This window comes from Phalangium opilio, unplaced genomic scaffold (assembly GCF_054372755.1).
Source record: "Phalangium opilio isolate 3A_F unplaced genomic scaffold, DU_Popi_V2 ptg000032l_1, whole genome shotgun sequence".
Classification (NCBI taxonomy): domain Eukaryota; kingdom Metazoa; phylum Arthropoda; class Arachnida; order Opiliones; family Phalangiidae; genus Phalangium; species Phalangium opilio.
In genome coordinates, this window is record NW_028324159.1 from 4,164,325 (window position 1) to 4,183,908 (window position 19,584).

At 34.6% G+C, this 19,584-nt stretch overlaps 1 protein-coding gene across 1 annotated transcript; it reads right to left on the reverse strand.

The window, feature by feature from the left end:
* Positions 1-691: 691 nt before the first annotated feature.
* LOC149685330 (sterile alpha motif domain-containing protein 3-like) lies at positions 692-2,248 on the reverse strand. Its single transcript, XM_089871007.1, has 7 exons — positions 2,157-2,248; positions 2,005-2,098; positions 1,624-1,797; positions 1,339-1,542; positions 1,094-1,280; positions 954-1,030; positions 692-775 (listed from the first exon to the last, which is right to left on the reverse strand). The coding sequence occupies exons 1-7, from the start codon at positions 2,246-2,248 to the stop codon at positions 692-694; spliced, it is 912 nt and encodes a 303-aa protein (XP_089727133.1).
* Positions 2,249-19,584: the final 17,336 nt, after the last annotated feature.

Below are 19,584 nucleotides of genomic sequence, written 5' to 3' on the forward strand. Positions count from 1 at the left end.
GAGATAGCCTAAGAACCGTGTTGCAGTCAACCCAGAACCCGTGTAGCTCGACTATGAACCCGATTTAGGTAGAATCTGAACCTCGTTTGTTTCAAATCCGTTGGAATTATATTATATCATATGACCACCTTATAGAGGTTCTTATTTTAACAGTGTTAGGCTGCAATCATAACAATTATATTAAATTTTTCTCTCTTGGAGCCTCTTTAAAAACACTTCACCATGAAATATAAATAAATAAGAAATTAATTATGATTTTCATAATTTTACTTCAGGCTAATTTATTTACAATATTTGCCACTGAAACTGATAATTTTTTCGCGTTTAAATTGAAAATTACTTTTTGAAAGTACTCCAAAGTTCTTGAAAGTTTCTCTGGGTATTTCAGATTGAAAATATAGTAGCTGCTAAACAAGCACAGAACGGCCTTTCTAATGCTCGTACAATAGAATTCGCTGCTTTCAATTTTTAAAACTATTTCCGATGAAAATAAATCCTCCTCTGAGAAGAGTAATAATGGTGTTGGAAATTCTGCTTCCTTCTGGAAACAAAGCATTAAGCTTATTTGTTAGCTTCTGAAATTTCTATTATTTTTTAATGTGATAGTTGTCAAAAAAAAAGGTTTTTCTTAAAAGAATTAGGAATCGACATATTTTTTATGTATTCCGTGTGTGGCTTAAAAACCTAGATATCATTTGATCTTAAAGTCTCCAAATGATTTTCCATTTTTAATGATTTCTAAATAATCTGTTGATAAGAAATAAATTTTCCTCGCCTTTATTACAATTTTAAAACACTGTCGTTAAATTTCGAGAAATTAAAACCGATTAGACACTTTTAAATATCGTTTGACAGTCCATTTTATAGGCATGGTATCTACCATTCTCTTAAAAATAGTTCCCAATGTCATATTTTGTGATCCATCCTATCAAGCTATCTTAAAAGGAACTTACCCCATAAATGTAAAAGTATTTCGGATTCTCCGAAAAAAGTAAGCATAAAAGCAAGACTGCCGCGTCCACTTCCATATCTGTTTTCATTATATTATATAATTATTATTTTAGACCAGATTTTAAAATTTATTGAACCATACCTTCAAATTCACTTTGAAGTAAAACTTCTTTTTTTTTCTCCAACAAACTATTAATGTTTTTGGCGTTTGGGTTAGATTTCGTCATATCTAAAACTTTCCTTTTTATTTGAGTTATATGGCTCAAAAATGTGTGCATCACTCCAGAACCACTTGACTTTCCACAAATTCTAGCTAATTCTTCAATCAACTAAACAGGCCAAATGACATGAATATTTCCTTACCAACAAACAAATCAAACCATATACCTCGTTTTCCTTCTTAAGCGCTGGAAACTTTTCAAGAACGATAGGAATATCGTGTTCAAAGGCAAACATTTGCCTGAAGCTGAACGTTTTGTTCATTTTTTCATTTATAATATTCTGATCTGGCTTACTTTTTTCAAACTCCTTGTTCAATATTTCAATGTGAGAGTTGATACTGTGTGAATCTTCCCCACAGTAGAAGGAGACCTAAAATTACGTACACATACGGAATAATTTTTTTTTTTATTTTCCGATAATAATTAGCATCTTCATTAAAATTTATATTACCTGTGTTTCCCTTTGCTTGGTGACTTTCTGTAGCATTTTCTCATCGACAGATTTTTTCCTGCCAGTTGAGCTACCAGCTCTAAATTTTCTCTTCATCTCCATGACCTTTTTCTCGCTGGTTAAAGGCATACGTTCATGCTTGAACTTTTGCCTCAGAGAAACTACCCAACTCGCCTAAATTGAATTTCATTTAAAAACCTTATATATTTATCAACATATTTAAGTAGGTCATGGGTTGAAGTGATTATGAGGTAACTACTGAAGGGTTTAGTGAAACCTTTGTATAACATATAATGATTATAATGTTACAATTATGTAAGTCATACAGTGTGTGTCAAAACCCCATATCAATACACATAATGAATAAAATAATGATCTTACACATTTTGATTGCTTTGAAAATTTATCACCCAAAAATGGGTATTTTATAACAAGTTTCATCGCAACTGTATTATATTCTTCTGAAGTTGGATACCTAAACATAATTAATAGTAACAATAACTCTTTTTGAAACGTTTTTACAAATTACGTACAGCACATGCGATCGCATATCCTCATAGATTGTCGAGAGTATTTTGCTTCTGTACTTTCTGCCAAAAAGGGCTACATCTTTATTCCTAATCATTTTTTCAATTTCAGCTGAGAATTTGGGAATAGAATAGTTAATTGGGAGCTCTCCATCAGAACTCTCCCTGTCAATAATGTTCGAATTATCGTTTTCAGGTTCGTCTGGTGTCAAATTTGATGCACCAGATTCTTGATCACCACTAGTTTCTTTGTTGGAATTGTCACCTGTATCCATACTGGTAATATTATGGAATAATTTCACATAAAAAGCAAAGAATGTCAAAATATCAGACAAAAATAGGGCTTACCATATTTTATTTCGATTTGTAGCATTTGATGAGGCCACAATAATACGTAACTTCGATTTATCGGAAGGAATGCTTCCCGATACGTCCAGATCCAGCCAGTCATTCCATGAATCGTCATACACTTGGACTAATTTAATGTCTTTCGCAAACATTTGTGACATTTGCTCAACCAAATCATTTCCGGAAATGGTTGATTTAACTTCAACTATTTTTTTATTTTCGTCACAAGTTACATGGTACTTGTAAAAAGAATCCTCGTCGCTCATGCTAGAAATTCGATACATATTGTATATATTTACAAGTAGTCGGCTCGATATATTGAAATATATTTTAAACTAGTCGGCTCGATATATTGAAATATATTTTAAACTAGTCGGCTCGATATATTGAAATATATTTTAAACTAGTCGGCTCGATATATTGAAATATATTTTAAACTAGTCGGCTCGATATATTGAAATATATTTTAAACTAGTCGGCAAAACAAAGCCAGTGTTCAAGTTTAATATATTCTTCTCCCCGAGACTTGAAAGAATGGAGCGGAGGATGAGTAACGTTTGACAATAGCACACTCGGATATAAGAGTTTCCACGTGAGTAGGGGGAATATGCCGTTCCCAGTGCAGGTACAGTGGAAGGTAGGGGAGGATGGGAGGATGGGAGGGTGGGAGGATTGGAGGATGGGAGGATGGGAGGATGGGAGGATTGGAGGATGGGAGGATGGCAAGATGGCAGGAGAGAAAACGTAAACCTTTTGATTGACTCACCCCTCTCTCAGACCGGTAAGAGGGCGTTTATGATTGACTCACCCCTCTCATCCCCGCACCTGCAAGGGGTGTTTTTGATTGACAGGTCAATGAAGCGTGTTCGATTCTCGGATGTGGAAGTACATACATTGGAGTATGAAGAAAGGGTGAATTATGATTTAATAAATAAACAGTATTTTAATATGTTAATTAGATTAAAATTTGAACCATTAATTTCTCCCGTATTAATCAAATGGTTAAGGGGGGGGTATGAACCTCCAGATGACGTTGGGGGGGGAATAAAGAATCCCCAAAAAACCCAGCTCTACCGATTATTCTAGATCATTCTAGAAAAATTAAAATTCCCCGTAAAACCCAAGTTAACGTTGTTTAAGGCCATGACGTAAAATGTACAGTCAAATTTGTAGATTGTTCGAGAATAATCTTTCCGAAAAACCCCACTGCGTAAACACCATTAATGTACAGTCAAATCTAGGATGCTACGACCGTGTATTTTGTAAGGGAGAGGAAAAGTGTTTATTTTTGCTGAACATTATTAATCGGGAAGTTATAGACTTGAATGGAGTAGGATGTCCAAAAGCTAACGAAATCGATGGGGATGGTCCGATGGTGACGTGTATGCTTAACCATAAAACTGTCCGTAATAATAAGAAGTATTTGTGTGCACTATCAAAATGTATATTATTTTCCGATTGGATTTATAACCACCAGGAAATTGTAAATAATCATTTAGGAGATTAATAAATCGAATAAAATAACAACGATAAAACGACTTTAATTATAAATGTATGAATCCTCCAAATTCCCCAATGAATCGGATAAAATAAACCGATTGATGTGGTTCATTAAACCCCGGTCAAACTCTAAGAGTTGCGCCCCCGTCTCAATATCAACTTCGGGGTTGACTGTCCGGGCGTCCCTTCTCTTAATGAAGATTGCGTAGATCGCAGCCAAGACACTTAGAACAATGAAATTAATCGAACAAATTATGAAAACACAATGTATGATTATGTTGAAAACTAATTAAGTACCTGAATCCATCGCAATTAGGGGTTATGTACGCCCCATTCGGGATATATTTCACGTGATGCACATCTCTCTCCGGGCTAAATATAAATGTAAATAAATATACAACTCCCAATTCGGGGAAGTGTATTCATCCGCGGGTTCCCGCCAAAAACTCGACCACTCGCGAAACCATATGAGATACGTACTTCACCCTATTTAATTATTCCTATACTATTTATATAATTAACAATACATACATGGGATGCATCTGCTCGGCGGTTACATCTTCAAGCTTCAACATTAATTCCTCAACCCCGGCAATTAATAAGTTGGGCATCATCAATTCGCGGATGTTAGCGATTATTCTAATATTATAATTTTATTAATACTATTTAACAGACTAATTAAAACATCCTGTTTATTTACTTGAATCCGTCACAATTCATGACTCTAGCGATAAATTGTGGTGTCGGATTACCCTCGTAATCGTCTAAACCAACTCTATTAATATCGAAATTAAATCAGACTCAAATAACGCGCATGAATCCATTATGATACTATTATAAATATAAAATTACTTACAAGCCCCCCACACTCAAAATTGGAAGCGTGTCCTGGCTATCTTCCGCCTCCTCCACCACAACATTAACCCCCTCGTTATCTTCAAAATTATATTCGACACCATTTTCATCCAAAAAGTTAATCACACTATCGTCATCACTATCAATTACTAATTCATCAGCGTCTTCTCCTTGCGGGTTGTATATAGCATCCGGGCACACATCAAAAATAGGTAGATTATCCGCGACCATTTTAAAATTTAGTTATTCAAAAAATAAATAAAAGAAGATGAACATTTCTCGTTGAGGTAGAAAGAACGTTGTGAGTAGTATATTGAAAATTGCCCCTGTACCCACGACCTGGTGTAGTATGAAATTCTCTAACCCTTCCACGGATTTTCACCAAATCACAATAGAACTTCAAACATTTAGTATGAATTGTAGGATTAAAAACCATACACACACATGAATCACTGGTTTCATTCGGGATTCCCCCAAAAAACCCAAAAAGCGCGAAGAAATCAAGCCCGATGCTGGGTGGTCGGTTACTAGTTCAAAATATACTGATAACTTAAAGGACATGGTACATAGAATTAGTACGTATCCGACCCCTCGTTTCGAACCATCTAGAAGGCGAAAACACGTGCGTCTTAACCTAACATGTCAACTTGACGTCTCGACAAACCCCTCGTGTACGAATGTACCTGCTACTATAGTTTAAGATACCGTTTGGGTTTTTCATCAGAGGAGTAAATTTCTTAGACTCGAGGGAGTCTTCACATCAAAGCGTCATTGTTGACTTTACACTACCTACAATATAGACCGAATTCGGATGTACAATGAAGTGTCGATCAACTCGAACCATCTAGAATATTCTTTCCGATTCCAGAACATTCCATTGTTTCTAGATGGTTCTTTTTGGGTCTTCCATATTACACCATCTTAAACCAGGTGCAATTGGATTTCCGTACTTAAAAGCGCTTTTCAGTCACTTAGCATCATTTTCTTTTATGTTATAGTCATTTATTCACATTTTCATTCATATTTAAGTCATTGAACGACACTTCCTACCACTATTTCTAATCATTTTCTATCATACTATAGTGCTTTAACTACACTTTTGACCTCTTTTTAGTCGTACATCAACACACTCATCCATCATTTTCTCATTTATCAACCCATCGACTTTTTATTCATTTAACAACAATTTCAACCACGATTAATTTATTTAACAACACTTTGAACCACTTTTTACTTATTTAGCAAAACTGTCAACCACTTTTTAGTCTATGAAGAACATTTTCAAACACTTTTTATTCGTTTAACAACACAATCAATCCACTTTTATTCATCTAAAAAACTATCCACCACTTTTTATTCATTTAATAACCCATAGAACTACTTTTTACTCATTTGACAACACTTCCAACCACTTTTTAGTCCTTGAGCAACATTTGCAGGCACTCAATGTTCACTTAACTAAATTTTCATCAACTTTTTATAAATTTATCTATCCGCGAAAATGACTTATCGCAAACTGGACACACAAAAGAAATATTACCGTGTTTGACCCGCATATGTCGAGTGAGGTTCTGCTGGTTCGTGAAGACATCGGCGCATGTGGAACAGGAGTACATCTTGAAATCGAATGTGACCACCAGTACCCATTTCACCTCCCTTTTATGCAATTTTTAAGCTCACGTATATATTGTTTCACCCTTTCCCGTGATTCCCATTGGATATAAATGCTCCGAACCCCCTGACCGGGAGCGGGCCGACACATGTATATTTTCGTTTTTCCCCTGGCCCGCCCCGGTCAAAGGGTTCGGAGCATTGCCTCTTCAATCCAGTGACCGTGGTATTTAAAACTCTAGAGAACTACGTATATTTTGAAATTTCACCGTAATTTAGAAAAGATTTTGATACTGATAAAAGGGGTGAGCTTTTTGGTAGGGTTCGGAGCTTTGCCTCTTCAATCCAGTGACCGTGGTATTTAAAACTCTAGAGAACTACGTATATTTTGAAATTTCACCGTAATTTAGAAAAGATTTTGATACTGATAAAAGGGGTGAGCTTTTTGGTATGCTTCGCAATTTCAACGTTACAACCAATGAAATTTGTATTTATCAAACTGATAAGGAAGTTTGTCTTGAGTAGATTTTTACAGCTAAAATAGTCTAGGCTTTATAAATTCTACATTCAAAGCCTTGGTTAATATTGCAAACAAGTTTACCAAATGTTAATTTCTCACCAATAGGTTTTGACTAAAATCAACTGTCAAAAATCTCCTCGAAACGTCGTGATGCACCCAATGTTTGGTTATGATATCGTTTAATCTTGATTTAACTCAAATGGTTTTTTAGGTAGTCCACATCTGTTACGTTAATGGACCAATTTCTTGTTGTATTCGTGTGATCAAAATTCACTCGCTGTTGAGATGTTTTTGTATCCTCCATTTATACATGCCTAAAATAATTGAAATAACTTTCGTTCTATATGTTTTAGTCGTTTTACAACACTTTGAATAGTTTTTTTAGTTATTTTTCATCACTTAACTACACTTTAACCAAGTTTTAGTCATGGAACGACACTTTCAGCCACTTTAAAGTCATTTATCAACACTCCAACCATTTCTCTCATTAATCAAACCTTTTAAGCAATATTTTATCTTTTGTTAACAACTTTTTACTCAATTAACAACAATTGTTTTTCATTTAAAAAGAGTTTAAAGCACATATTATTCAAAAAGCAGAACTTCTTATTGAAATTGGTTATACAACCGAATTTTTTTTTTAATAAAAATTTGTCATCAGCGCTTTTTAATGAAATTTAGTATTTAAGAACGTTTTCAACCATATTTTATTGATAGAGATCTTTAACGTTTTCATTTCCGACGACTTCATCACTATTTAAATTAGTGATGTCAGGTGGACGATGCCCATCAAAAAGAAACATTTTCACTCTTTATACAAAATATCTGATCAGAACTGATTAAATCGATCTCGACGTTTATAATTACGTTAATAATTTACAGGTGGTTAAGACAAGGCCCATGTAAAAATGTTATAATGTAACACTTTGGTACAATGTGGGCAAAGGTGAAATATAATTTAGAGTAAATTGAATCTCATATGACCTATTTAGAAATCTTGAGGGCAATTTGAAGAATTGTAAAAAGCCTTATCTTTGGATCTGAATCTCTCTATGATACGATAAATTCGACACGCTGCCGTATCTTCTTATCCGTATATTCTATGTTTTGAATCATGGTAGAATTTTCTCTTATTTATGTTTTTGTTTCTTATTACACAGAACCGAAAATGACGGAATTTCTTAATTTAACGGGCTTTTCGTATCTTTTACACATACAGCTATGTTCAGCGCCCGAGAGCCCAAGGTAGGACATTTATCAATTAATCGCGCTGTAATTATTTAACAACACTCTCAAACCCCTCAGTTTTCTTCCCTTTAACAACACTTTAACCTTTTATAATCATCTAGTAACACTTTCAATTTGGTTATTTAACAACACTTTCAATCACTATCTGGCTATTTTGCAACACTTTCAATCACTATTTGGTTATTTAACAACACTTTCAACCACTTTTAAGTCGTTCAACAAAATTGTCAACCACTTTTTTTTACCTTTGAACAAGATTTTCAACTTCTTTTTATTCGTTTAACAACATATTCAACCCTCTTTAATTCCTCTAATGACACGGTCAACCACTTTTAATTCATTTAACGACACTTGCAACTACTTTTTACTCACTTAACGACACTTGCAACTACTTTTTACTCATTTAACAAACCTGTGAACCAAGTTTAAGTTTTTAAACAACATTTTCAGGTAAATATTGTTCATTTAACGACATTTTTAAAAACATTTTATTAATTTACCGACACATTCAACCCCATTTTGTCATTTAACGACACTTCGAACCGATTTTCAGTCATTAAGCATCATTTTCTTTTATATTATAGTCATTTAACCACATCGTCATTCATATTTTAGTTATTTAACGACATTTTCTTTCAAATTTTAATCATTTAACGACACTTTCAACAACATTTTTAGTCTTTTAACGACACTTCAAACCCATTTTTAGTCTTTTAACATCAATTTCTATCATACTGTAGTGCTTTAACTACACTTTTGACCACTTTATAGTCGTTTATCAACACACTCATCCATCATTTTTACATTTATCAAACTATCGACTTTTCATTCATTTAACAACAATTTCAACCACGATTAATTTAATTAACAATACTTTGAACTATTTTTACTTTTAACAAAACTGTCAACCACTTTTTAGACCTTGAACAACATTTTCAAGCACTTCTTATTCGTTTAACAACACAAGCAACCCACTTTTATTCATATTATAACACTTTCAACCACATTGTAATCATTTTATAACACATACAACTACGTTTTACTCATTTGACAACACTTTCAGGCACTCAATGTTCACTTAACTAAATTTTCTTCCACTTTTTATTAATTTAACGACACTTTCAACAACTTTCAACCACTTTCAACCACTTTTTGGTCTTTTAGCGACACTTTCTAGCTTTTTTCAGTCATTTAACTACACTTAGAAGCGCTTTTCAGTCACTTAGCATCATTTTCTTTTATGTTATAGTCATTTATTCACATTTTCATTCATATTTAAGTCATTGAACGACACTTCCTACCACTATTTCTAATCATTTTCTATCATACTATAGTGCTTTAACTACACTTTCGACCTCTTTTTAGTCGTACATCAACACACTCATCCATCATTTTCTCATTTATCAACCCATCGACTTTTTATTCATTTAACAACAATTTCAACCACGATTAATTTATTTAACAACACTTTGAACCACTTTTTACTTATTTAGCAAAACTGTCAACCACTTTTTAGTCTATGAAGAACATTTTCAAACACTTTTTATTCGTTTAACAACACAATCAATCCACTTTTATTCATCTAAAAAACTATCCACCACTTTTTATTCATTTAATAACCCATAGAACTACTTTTTACTCATTTGACAACACTTCCAACCACTTTTTAGTCCTTGAGCAACATTTGCAGGCACTCAATGTTCACTTAACTAAATTTTCATCAACTTTTTATAAATTTATCTATCCGCGAAAATGACTTATCGCAAACTGGACACACAAAAGAAATATTACCGTGTTTGACCCGCATATGTCGAGTGAGGTTCTGCTGGTTCGTGAAGACATCGGCGCATGTGGAACAGGAGTACATCTTGAAATCGAGTGTGACCACCAGTACCCATTTCACCTCCCTTTTATGCAATTTTTAAGCTCACGTATATATTGTTTCACCCTTTCCCGTGATTCCCATTGGATATAAATATTGTCAGCCTTAAACAGTGTCTTTTTACTTGGATTTTCCAGGGTTTCCCCATCAACGTACGGAAATCCAATTGCACCTGGTTTAAGATGGTGTAATATGGAAGACCCAAAAAGAACCATCTAGAAACAATGGAATGTTCTGGAATCGGAAAGAATATTCTAGATGGTTCGAGTTGATCGACACTTCATTGTACATCCGAATTCGGTCTATATTGTAGGTAGTGAAAAGTCAACAATGACGCTTTGATGTGAAGACTCCCTCGAGTCTAAGAAATTCACTCCTCTGATGAAAAACCCAAACGGTATCTTAAACTATAGTAGCAGGTACATTCGTACACGAGGGGTTTGTCGAGACTTCAAGTTGACATGTTAGGTTAAGACGCACGTGTTTTCGCCTTCTAGATGGTTCGAAACGAGGGGTCGGATACGTACTAATTCTATGTACCATGTCCTTTAAGTTATCAGTATATTTTGAACTAGTAACCGACCACCCAGCATCGGGCTTGATTTCTTCGCGCTTTTTGGGTTTTTTGAGGGAATCCCGAATGAAACCAGTGATTCATGTGTGTGTATGGTTTTTAATCCTACAATTCATACTAAATGTTTGAAGTTCTATTGTGATTTGGTGAAAATCCGTGGAAGGGTTAGAGAATTTCATACTACACCAGGTCGTGGGTACAGGGGCAATTTTCAATATTCTACTCACAACGTTCTTTCTACCTCAACGAGAAAAGTTCATCTTCTTTTATTTATTTTTTGAATAACTAAATTTTAAAATGGTCGCGGAAAATCTACCTATTTTTGATGTGTGCCCGGATGCTATATACAACCCGCAAGGAGAAGACGCTGATGAATTAGTAATTGATAGTGATGACGATAGTGTGATTAACTTTTTGGATGAAAATGGTGTCGAATATAATTTTGAAGATAACGAGGGGGTTAATGTTGTGGTGGAGGAGGCGGAAGATAGCCAGGACACGCTTCCAATTTTGAGTGTGGGGGGCTTGTAAGTAATTTTATATTTATAATAGTATCATAATGGATTCATGCGCGTTATTTGAGTCTGATTTAATTTCGATATTAATAGAGATGGTTTAGACGATTACGAGGGTAATCCGACACCACAATTTATCGCTAGAGTCATGAATTGTGACGGATTCAAGTAAATAAACAGGATGTTTTAATTAGTCTGTTAAATAGTATTAATAAAATTATAATATTAGAATAATCGCTAACATCCGCGAATTGATGATGCCCAACTTATTAATTGCCGGGGTTGAGGAATTAATGTTGAAGCTTGAAGATGTAACCGCCGAGCAGATGCATCCCATGTATGTATTGTTAATTATATAAATAGTATAGGAATAATTAAATAGGGTGAAGTACGTATCTCATATGGTTTCGCGAGTGGTCGAGGTTTTGGCGGGAACCCGCGGATGAATACACTTCCCCGAATTGGGAGTTGTATATTTATTTACATTTATATTTAGCCCGGAGAGAGATGTGCATCACGTGAAATATATCCCGAATGGGGCGTACATAACCCCTAATTGCGATGGATTCAGGTACTTAATTAGTTTTCAACATAATCATACATTGAGTTTTCATAATTTGTTCGATTAATTTCATTGTTCTAAGTGTCTTGGCTGCGATCTACGCAATCTTCATTAAGAGAAGGGACGCCCGGACAGTCAACCCCGAAGTTGATATTGAGACGGGGGCGCAACTCTTAGAGTTTGACCGGGGTTTAATGAACCACATCAATCGGTTTATTTTATCCGATTCATTGGGGAATTTGGAGGATTCATACATTTATAATTAAAGTCGTTTTATCGTTGTTATTTTATTCGATTTATTAATCTCCTAAATGATTATTTACAATTTCCTGGTGGTTATAAATCCAATCGGAAAATAATATACATTTTGATAGTGCACACAAATACTTCTTATTATTACAGACAGTTTTATGGTTAAGCATACACGTCACCATCGGACCATCCCCATCGATTTCGTTAGCTTTTGGACATCCTACTCCATTCAAGTCTATAACTTCCCGATTAATAATGTTCAGCAAAAATAAACACTTTTCCTCTCCCTTACAAAATACACGGTCGTAGCATCCTAGCTTTGACTGTACATTAATGGTGTTTACGCAGTGGGTTTTTTCGGAAAGATTATTCTCGAACAATCTACAACTTTGACTGTACATTTTACGTCATGGCCTTAAACAACGTTAACTTGGGTTTTACGGGGAATTTTAATTTTTCTAGAATGATCTAGAATAATCGGTAGAGCTGGGTTTTTTGGGGATTCTTTATTTCCCCCCCAACGTCATCTGGAGGTTCATACCCCCCCTTAACCATTTGATTAATACGGGAGAAATTAATGGTTCAAATTTTAATCTAATTAACATATTAAAATACTGTTTATTTCTTAAATCATAATTCGCCCTTTCTTCATACTCCAATGTATGTACTTCCACATCCGAGAATCAAACACGCTTCATTGACCTGTCAATCAAAAACACCCCTTGCAGGTGCGGGGATGAGAGGGGTGAGTCAATCATAAACGCCCTCTTACCGGTCTGAGAGAGGGGTGAGTCAATCAAAAGGTTTACGTTTTCTCTCCCGCCATCTTGCCATCCTCCCATCCTCCAATCCTCCCATCCTCCAATCCTCCCATCCTCCCATCCTCCCCTGCCTTCCACTGTACCTGCACTGGGAACGGCATATTCCCCCTACTCACGTGTTTAATTCCTTTACGGAATAAGCAGCCATATTTTTACTGTAGCTTATAGTTTGATACATTATAACACATATAACCCAGTCCTTTTGAATTTTTAAAATATATATAACCTTGGCAAAAATTGGAATGCCTTCGCCCGCTATCAGTCCGAGAATAAAGAAATAATTTGGAGCAAATCTAACGCTTCCCCTAACCAAAAAATTTGTTTTTGAAACAGTTTCATCTTCTAACCCACCAAACAGGGTGTGAATTATTTCCCTTAAATTCCCTGGTAATTCTTCAATTTGGATTTCAGTGCATTTCCCTTCATCAGACTCGTTTTCAAAACCATTTGGTCCACTTTGCAACCAACAAAGCAGCTTTTGATGACGGTTAGCTAAGGTTTTTGCAATATTTTTAAAATTTCGGGATTTTGCCGCAATGTTTTTAAAATATTGGTGTTTGGCTTCATAGCGCATACACCAATGTCGTATAAGGGGACCATATTCTTCAATTAACCTTGGATAATGTATTAAGTAATGGATCTTGGGAATAAAAGATTTAGGGAAAAGATGTTTAAGTGCTTCGCAAAAGTCTAAAATTATATATTTTAAGTAAGACAACCAATCTTTTGAAATAACTGGCGATACAATTATTTGCATAATTTCCGTCAAGAGCAACAAAAGATCCCAATGGCTATCACCAACTGGGACAATATCGCCTAAAATAAGTGTTATAATATAAAAAAAGCATTTCTTTTGCGAGGCACTTCCACATATTTTACCATTGTCATGAAGGATTCTTTTGTTAAGTAAAACTGGCTTATTTTTACGATATAGCTCGCCAAATGGAAAAGATTCAATTTTAGAATTAAGGTAGTCTAATGAAAAGAATCCGTTCTTCACAAACTTTGTTATAACTAACTTCATTATAAGTGGTACTACGCCTTCAAATAAATCGTGCATTATATCAGGGGGAAATGACTCTGTTACACTGAAGTTTGGTATTTTGCTAAATGGGCAACTCTTATCAACCCCGTAAATTTTAGCATTGTCTTCATTTCTTTCAACTTCCGCTACATGATAGTTGTGAATCTGCTCGTTTCTTAACGTAAAGTTATTTTCATCAAACTCAACAGAAATTTCATCTTTAAGAGCCATGCATACCCGACAAATACGGTTGTATGTAAAGTTTTGAGTAAAACCACCAAATGAATGAGCCGAAAGATTATCAGCAGAAATGGTTGTTATTATACCCTGAACGACCCTGTTGTGTTTCTCAATAAAAACTCCCTCGTTTTGGAAAGCTTTCAAGTCATTCGTAACTTGGTGTAAAATGTTTATCATAGCCATATTTAGAGATGTGTTTGTATTTAAATACGGCAAGCAAAAATATTTGACTAAGTTTGCTTCTTCGGTAAGCCTTAATGTTTCCTATGGTAAAGTAAAATAGGGTAACCTTATTTTTACCTCTTTTGCCACCCAAGGGATTACAAACCTCCACTTCGTCCAAGTATAATTGAAGCCTTAAAATTATATTATTCGATGTTGTTTTAAAAAAAGTGTTCCTTTTAAATATTTCTCCATCAGTAAAATCTGTTAATGAATTACTAACAGCCTCATTTCTTAATTCTAGCGTTGATTTATCTAGCAATATTTCTTGCCAAATATCATCATGACTTATTAGCACTCTAAAAACTTCTCTTATTGGTACAACTAAAACTTTATCTTTAATTACCCTATTTCCTATATTTTGAACCCCTAAAATATATTCTTCTGGCTCAATCGAATTAAGGGACGTTTTACAATACGAGTTGAGCATGTGCTCACTTTTAACTAAACTGGTAATGGAAGTTAAAAGATCTGGATTATCCAAAATACCCTCTCTTGGTAGTTCTAAGACGCTTTCTAATATCCCACTAATGCCATTTGCTATATTTTGAGCAACTGCGGTTGGAAGTTTATGTTGTTCTCTTATTTTTAATAAAAACAGGGCTACGTTGTTTCGAAGTCTTTGTACATCATTTGTATCATGTGGCCTATCCTGGCTATTTTCGGTTGTATCATTATCGTCAGAAGTTAATTCATTTTCGTTAACTTCAGGGGTTAATTCATTTTCGTTAACTTCAGGGGTTAGATTATAGTCTTCCCTATCTCCACAATCATTTTCAGTGTTCTGTCCAATGTTCAACTTAATAAGCGAGCCGTGTTTTCTAAATATATGTTTTTTTAGAGAGTGAAAGTTTTTAAAAGCACTAGCACATTAGGAACTGGACACGACACATGAAATCTTGGTTGTGGCCAATGCAAAATTCTAATATGAGAGAGAGCCTTTAATAAAATACTTCTGGTTGTCCCACATATCGAACAACGGTATTGATATGTTTGTGGTTCCATTGTGTCTAATCTGTTTAAATAAACAAAAGGAAGAACTTACGCGTAAATATTCACAATGAGCTAATTCTGAAGCAATATTACCTTTACTGTATAATAGGCTAAAGTCAACATGCAAGGTAAATGGAATACGTATTCTTGCATATCTAATTTAAGTATTAGTAAAATTAAGAAAGCCATTTAGCTTGGATCTTGACTTTAACCATAATTTTATTTATTTTTTCAATTCTTTAAACTTGTTTTTTTTCTTGCCCCCAGAATGAACATTTAGAAAGGGTCACTACATTAGTATAGGTCCGGTTTTCATTACATGTTGTTTATACCCTAAACATCAGTTATTTGAGGTCAATACAGTATTTTCAGTTCTCAGTATTTTTACTTTATCTAAGGGTGAAGAGTGTTTTATCCGAGTGGCTTATTAGTCTCAATTAGTAGGTAACCTAAGGTAAAAACTAAATTACAAAAGCTATTTAATAGCTTCAAATAACTCTGCCAAACTGTATATTATAATTAAATATACTTATCTGATAATAGAACTATTATTAATAAAAAAAATCACTAGAAAAATTATTAATTGTGTTTAAAGGAAAAACACTATCCGACTACATTTGTAACTAAAATTTAATTTTTACTTACTTGTTTGGAAGTCCAAATACTCAAATAGAAAACTTGTAGCTGTTTCCTCTTTGGCGATAGGATGAGAAAAATGTTCTACTCTGGCGAAAATAACCTATTCCCCGAATAATAAACGACCTCTGACGCCGCGGAGAAAACCTGACTGTTACCTGTTACTGGACTCAATAATGGCACGCGTGTGAAATGCGTGCAAACATCCCTCCTTTGCGAATATAAAAAGAAAGGTTTCACAACCTTCGACTGCTGGCATTTTTATTTTCAAGTGATCTGGCTCTCTTGTCATTGAATATTAAAACCATTTTTAAAAAGCATAAAAAACTACTTGATTATATCTTAGGTTTTTTATATTTCAACGGATTTTAAAAGTATTATATGCCTAATTCTTTTTCATAGCTAAGTTAAACAAAAAACAATAGTCGCAAAACCACGTACGCTGAATTTATTGGCTATTTACGCCAATACAATGTTTACAATCTCCACCGTTTAAATTTTCTCCCTTAAAAAACTGCTGTGGTGCAAGCGATTATTTATATCATGTAAGCCCGTTTTCAATCAAGCTTTTCTAGTTGCTTTTTTTAGGAGCTTCGCTTCACCAGTAAATCGCGATTTGTCTGACAAAAACCCGATTCAAATGTTGAAGCAAAAGCGAAACTCTTCACCCGTTTTCAAATTCACTTCTCTCGCCTCTCCACGCTCGTCAGGACCCGTGTTTATATCAGTCGTCCTCTATTCAATCTTTAGGCCAGTTAAAAAATACTCATAAATATCCTTAAAACACTCATAAACATCCTTAAAACGCTCATAAACATCCTTAAAATAGTTAAAAACACCCTTAAAATGCTTCTAAATATTCTTAAGATAATTAACACTCGATATTGTTTTTGAAAATTAGGCCTATTCTCATTTTAAATCACGCGGCGCAAAAAAAAATCGGTCGAGAGAAATAAAGTACCCACGTCACTACCAGGCCAAGCGCTTTCCTTTTTCGGATAAAAGCGAAAGATATTTTCGACTATTTCACGAGAATCTGATTCAGAAGCGCCAAAAAAAGCGCGTTTGAAAACGGGTTCCGATTTTGCTTTAGCGTTTTGCTTCAGTTTTTGGAGCAAAAGCTTCTTGAAAAGCTTGATTGAAAAGCTATAGTGCTTTATTGTACAAATTAAGTTTATATGCTTTATGCCGACAGTTTTAGTTAACTATGAAATATAGCGTTTTTCCAAAGCACTGTCGCACTGAAAAAACGTTCTAAATAATAAGGAAGCTATGCCTATTTCGTAAAAAAATATGGTTATTGGATTCGCAGGATAATAATTAATTTGTAGTGCTGTGATTTCAAGCTCAAGATGTTTTTATAGGAGTTCACATATTACCTAAACTTAGATTTGTTTCTTTTACCAAGATCTCAGCTGTCCGAATGTTGTTAAGAAAATGGCAGGGCGTTATGCGATTGGTTGGAGGTGCAAATCTCAAACTAATTAATTTAAAATTGAAACTATAATTTGAATTTTAAAATCATTCGGAGGGATTTCTTGGATGTTTCAGGTAGGTCGATATAAATACCATTTAATTTTGCTTTTCACCCTCCCTTTAAGGGTTTTTAAATACTTTTCATGGCATCGAATATTAGTGCACCATTTAGTTGCTAAACTATGTAACGGTCGGAGCTGTTGGTTTTAAATGCAATCACCTCATGTGATGATCTAACGCTGAGGTTATTAGTTTGACCTGCCCTGTATTATTACTGTCGTAGTACCAAAGATTTCGCTCGTCATTGAAGGGCGAGTGAAAGACTGTGGTAAAAATATTTCCCGATCGTTCATTTCTTAAAGGAAGAGCTTTATGGTACTAAGGTATGTCCTACCCCCAATAAAATCTTCAAGCTCGTCAGCTTAAACGATTTCTGTCACTCAAAATTTCAATAGCACTCCTCTATTTCGAAATTTAAAAAATTAAGGGAAATTTTGAAAGCAAAAGCAATTATAAAACAACTGACTTTACTTTTAGAATAGTCTTAATGCGTTGCTACGTGTATTTTGCCAGAAATTGAGGGGAATTTTCAAAGCAAAAGCTAGTAAATAATTATGTTAATTTAGAATGGTCTCTTAGGACGGTGTTTATAACGATCCCAGTAGTGACAAACAAATCCCCCGTTCTTTGGATATAGTCATCAATCCGTTGTCCGGTTTTTGTTTTATTCCGACAGGCAGGGCTAGATATTTGAGTCCCCATTGAGTCTTGAGGCTATTCACATATACCGAGGAATATAGAGTCGCCTAGTCTGTCAAACGAAAGAAGAGCCCTGAGAAATTTGTCCAAATTGGTGTAGCCACCATCGACCCCATGCTCCCATAGTACTTTATCAACTTGTTTTGTTTTGTCAATAGTCGTCTGTAATATAGTCTGCTATAAACAGATAGGCTTAATCGCAACAGAACCAATACATTTTATATATATTTAATATGTTTATGTTTCATGATTTTTTACGATCATCGAGTATTAAAGAATAAAAAACAAAATTTACGACAAGACACCAGTTTTATCTTTGTTGAACTAGCATTGCAATATATTTTAATGACATAAGTTAAAGTACTTGTCCATAAGTAGTTCAGCATCAAAGCGTCTTCAGTCCACGTTTTCATCAGAGTCTTCGCTGTCTTCTTAAATATTAATTTTAAGAGGTTCAATTGTGGTTTCGGTGATGGGATCTTTTTCCCAATACTCATGCATTATATTCTCGATGTGCTCTATTGCCTTACGCCAATTCTCTGGTGTCACACGTTCAATGGCCTTCAATGTTGCATCTTTGACCGTCGAGAGTTTGAAACCAGAATTCTGCTTCGCAACGTCGCACTTGTGCCCATATTAGTTCAATCTGGTTAAACTGGCAATGGTACGGTGGAATTATCACTACCGTGTGACCTCTACTTTTAGCCACCTCGTCAATTTCGTACTTCAGGGTTCTGGACTTGTGGCGCTTTATTATTTCATAAAGTTCACGTATAATGCATGAGTATTGGGAAAAAGATTCCATCATCGAAACCACAATTGAACCTCTTAAAATTAATATGCAAGAAGACAGCGAAGACTCTGATGAAGACGTGGAGTGGACTGAAGACGCTTTGATGCTGAACTACTTAGACTTATGGACAAGTACTTTAACTTATGTCATTAAAATATATTGCAAAGCTAGTTCAACAAAGATAAAACTGGTGTCTTGACGTTAATTTTGTTTTATATTCTTTAATACTCGATGATCGTAAAAAACCATGAAACATAAACATATTAAATATATATTGCAAAATGTATTGGTTCTATTGCGACTAAGCCTATCTGTTTATAGCAGACTATATTACAGACGACTATTGACAAAACAAAACGAGTTGATAAAGTACCATGGGGTCGATGGTGGCGACATCAATTTGGACAAATTTTCCAGGGCTCTTCTTTCGTTTGACAGACTATAGTGATTTGTGAATAATTCATTCCTTATTAATTATAATCTAATTAAGTTGCGAACGATGTGGCTACTATACTATAGCCCAGCTCTTGTTAAAAATACACTGTTCTAAGAAATCTGAACGGCTCAACTCCAACAATAGACATTTCTATATAATTTTTCAAT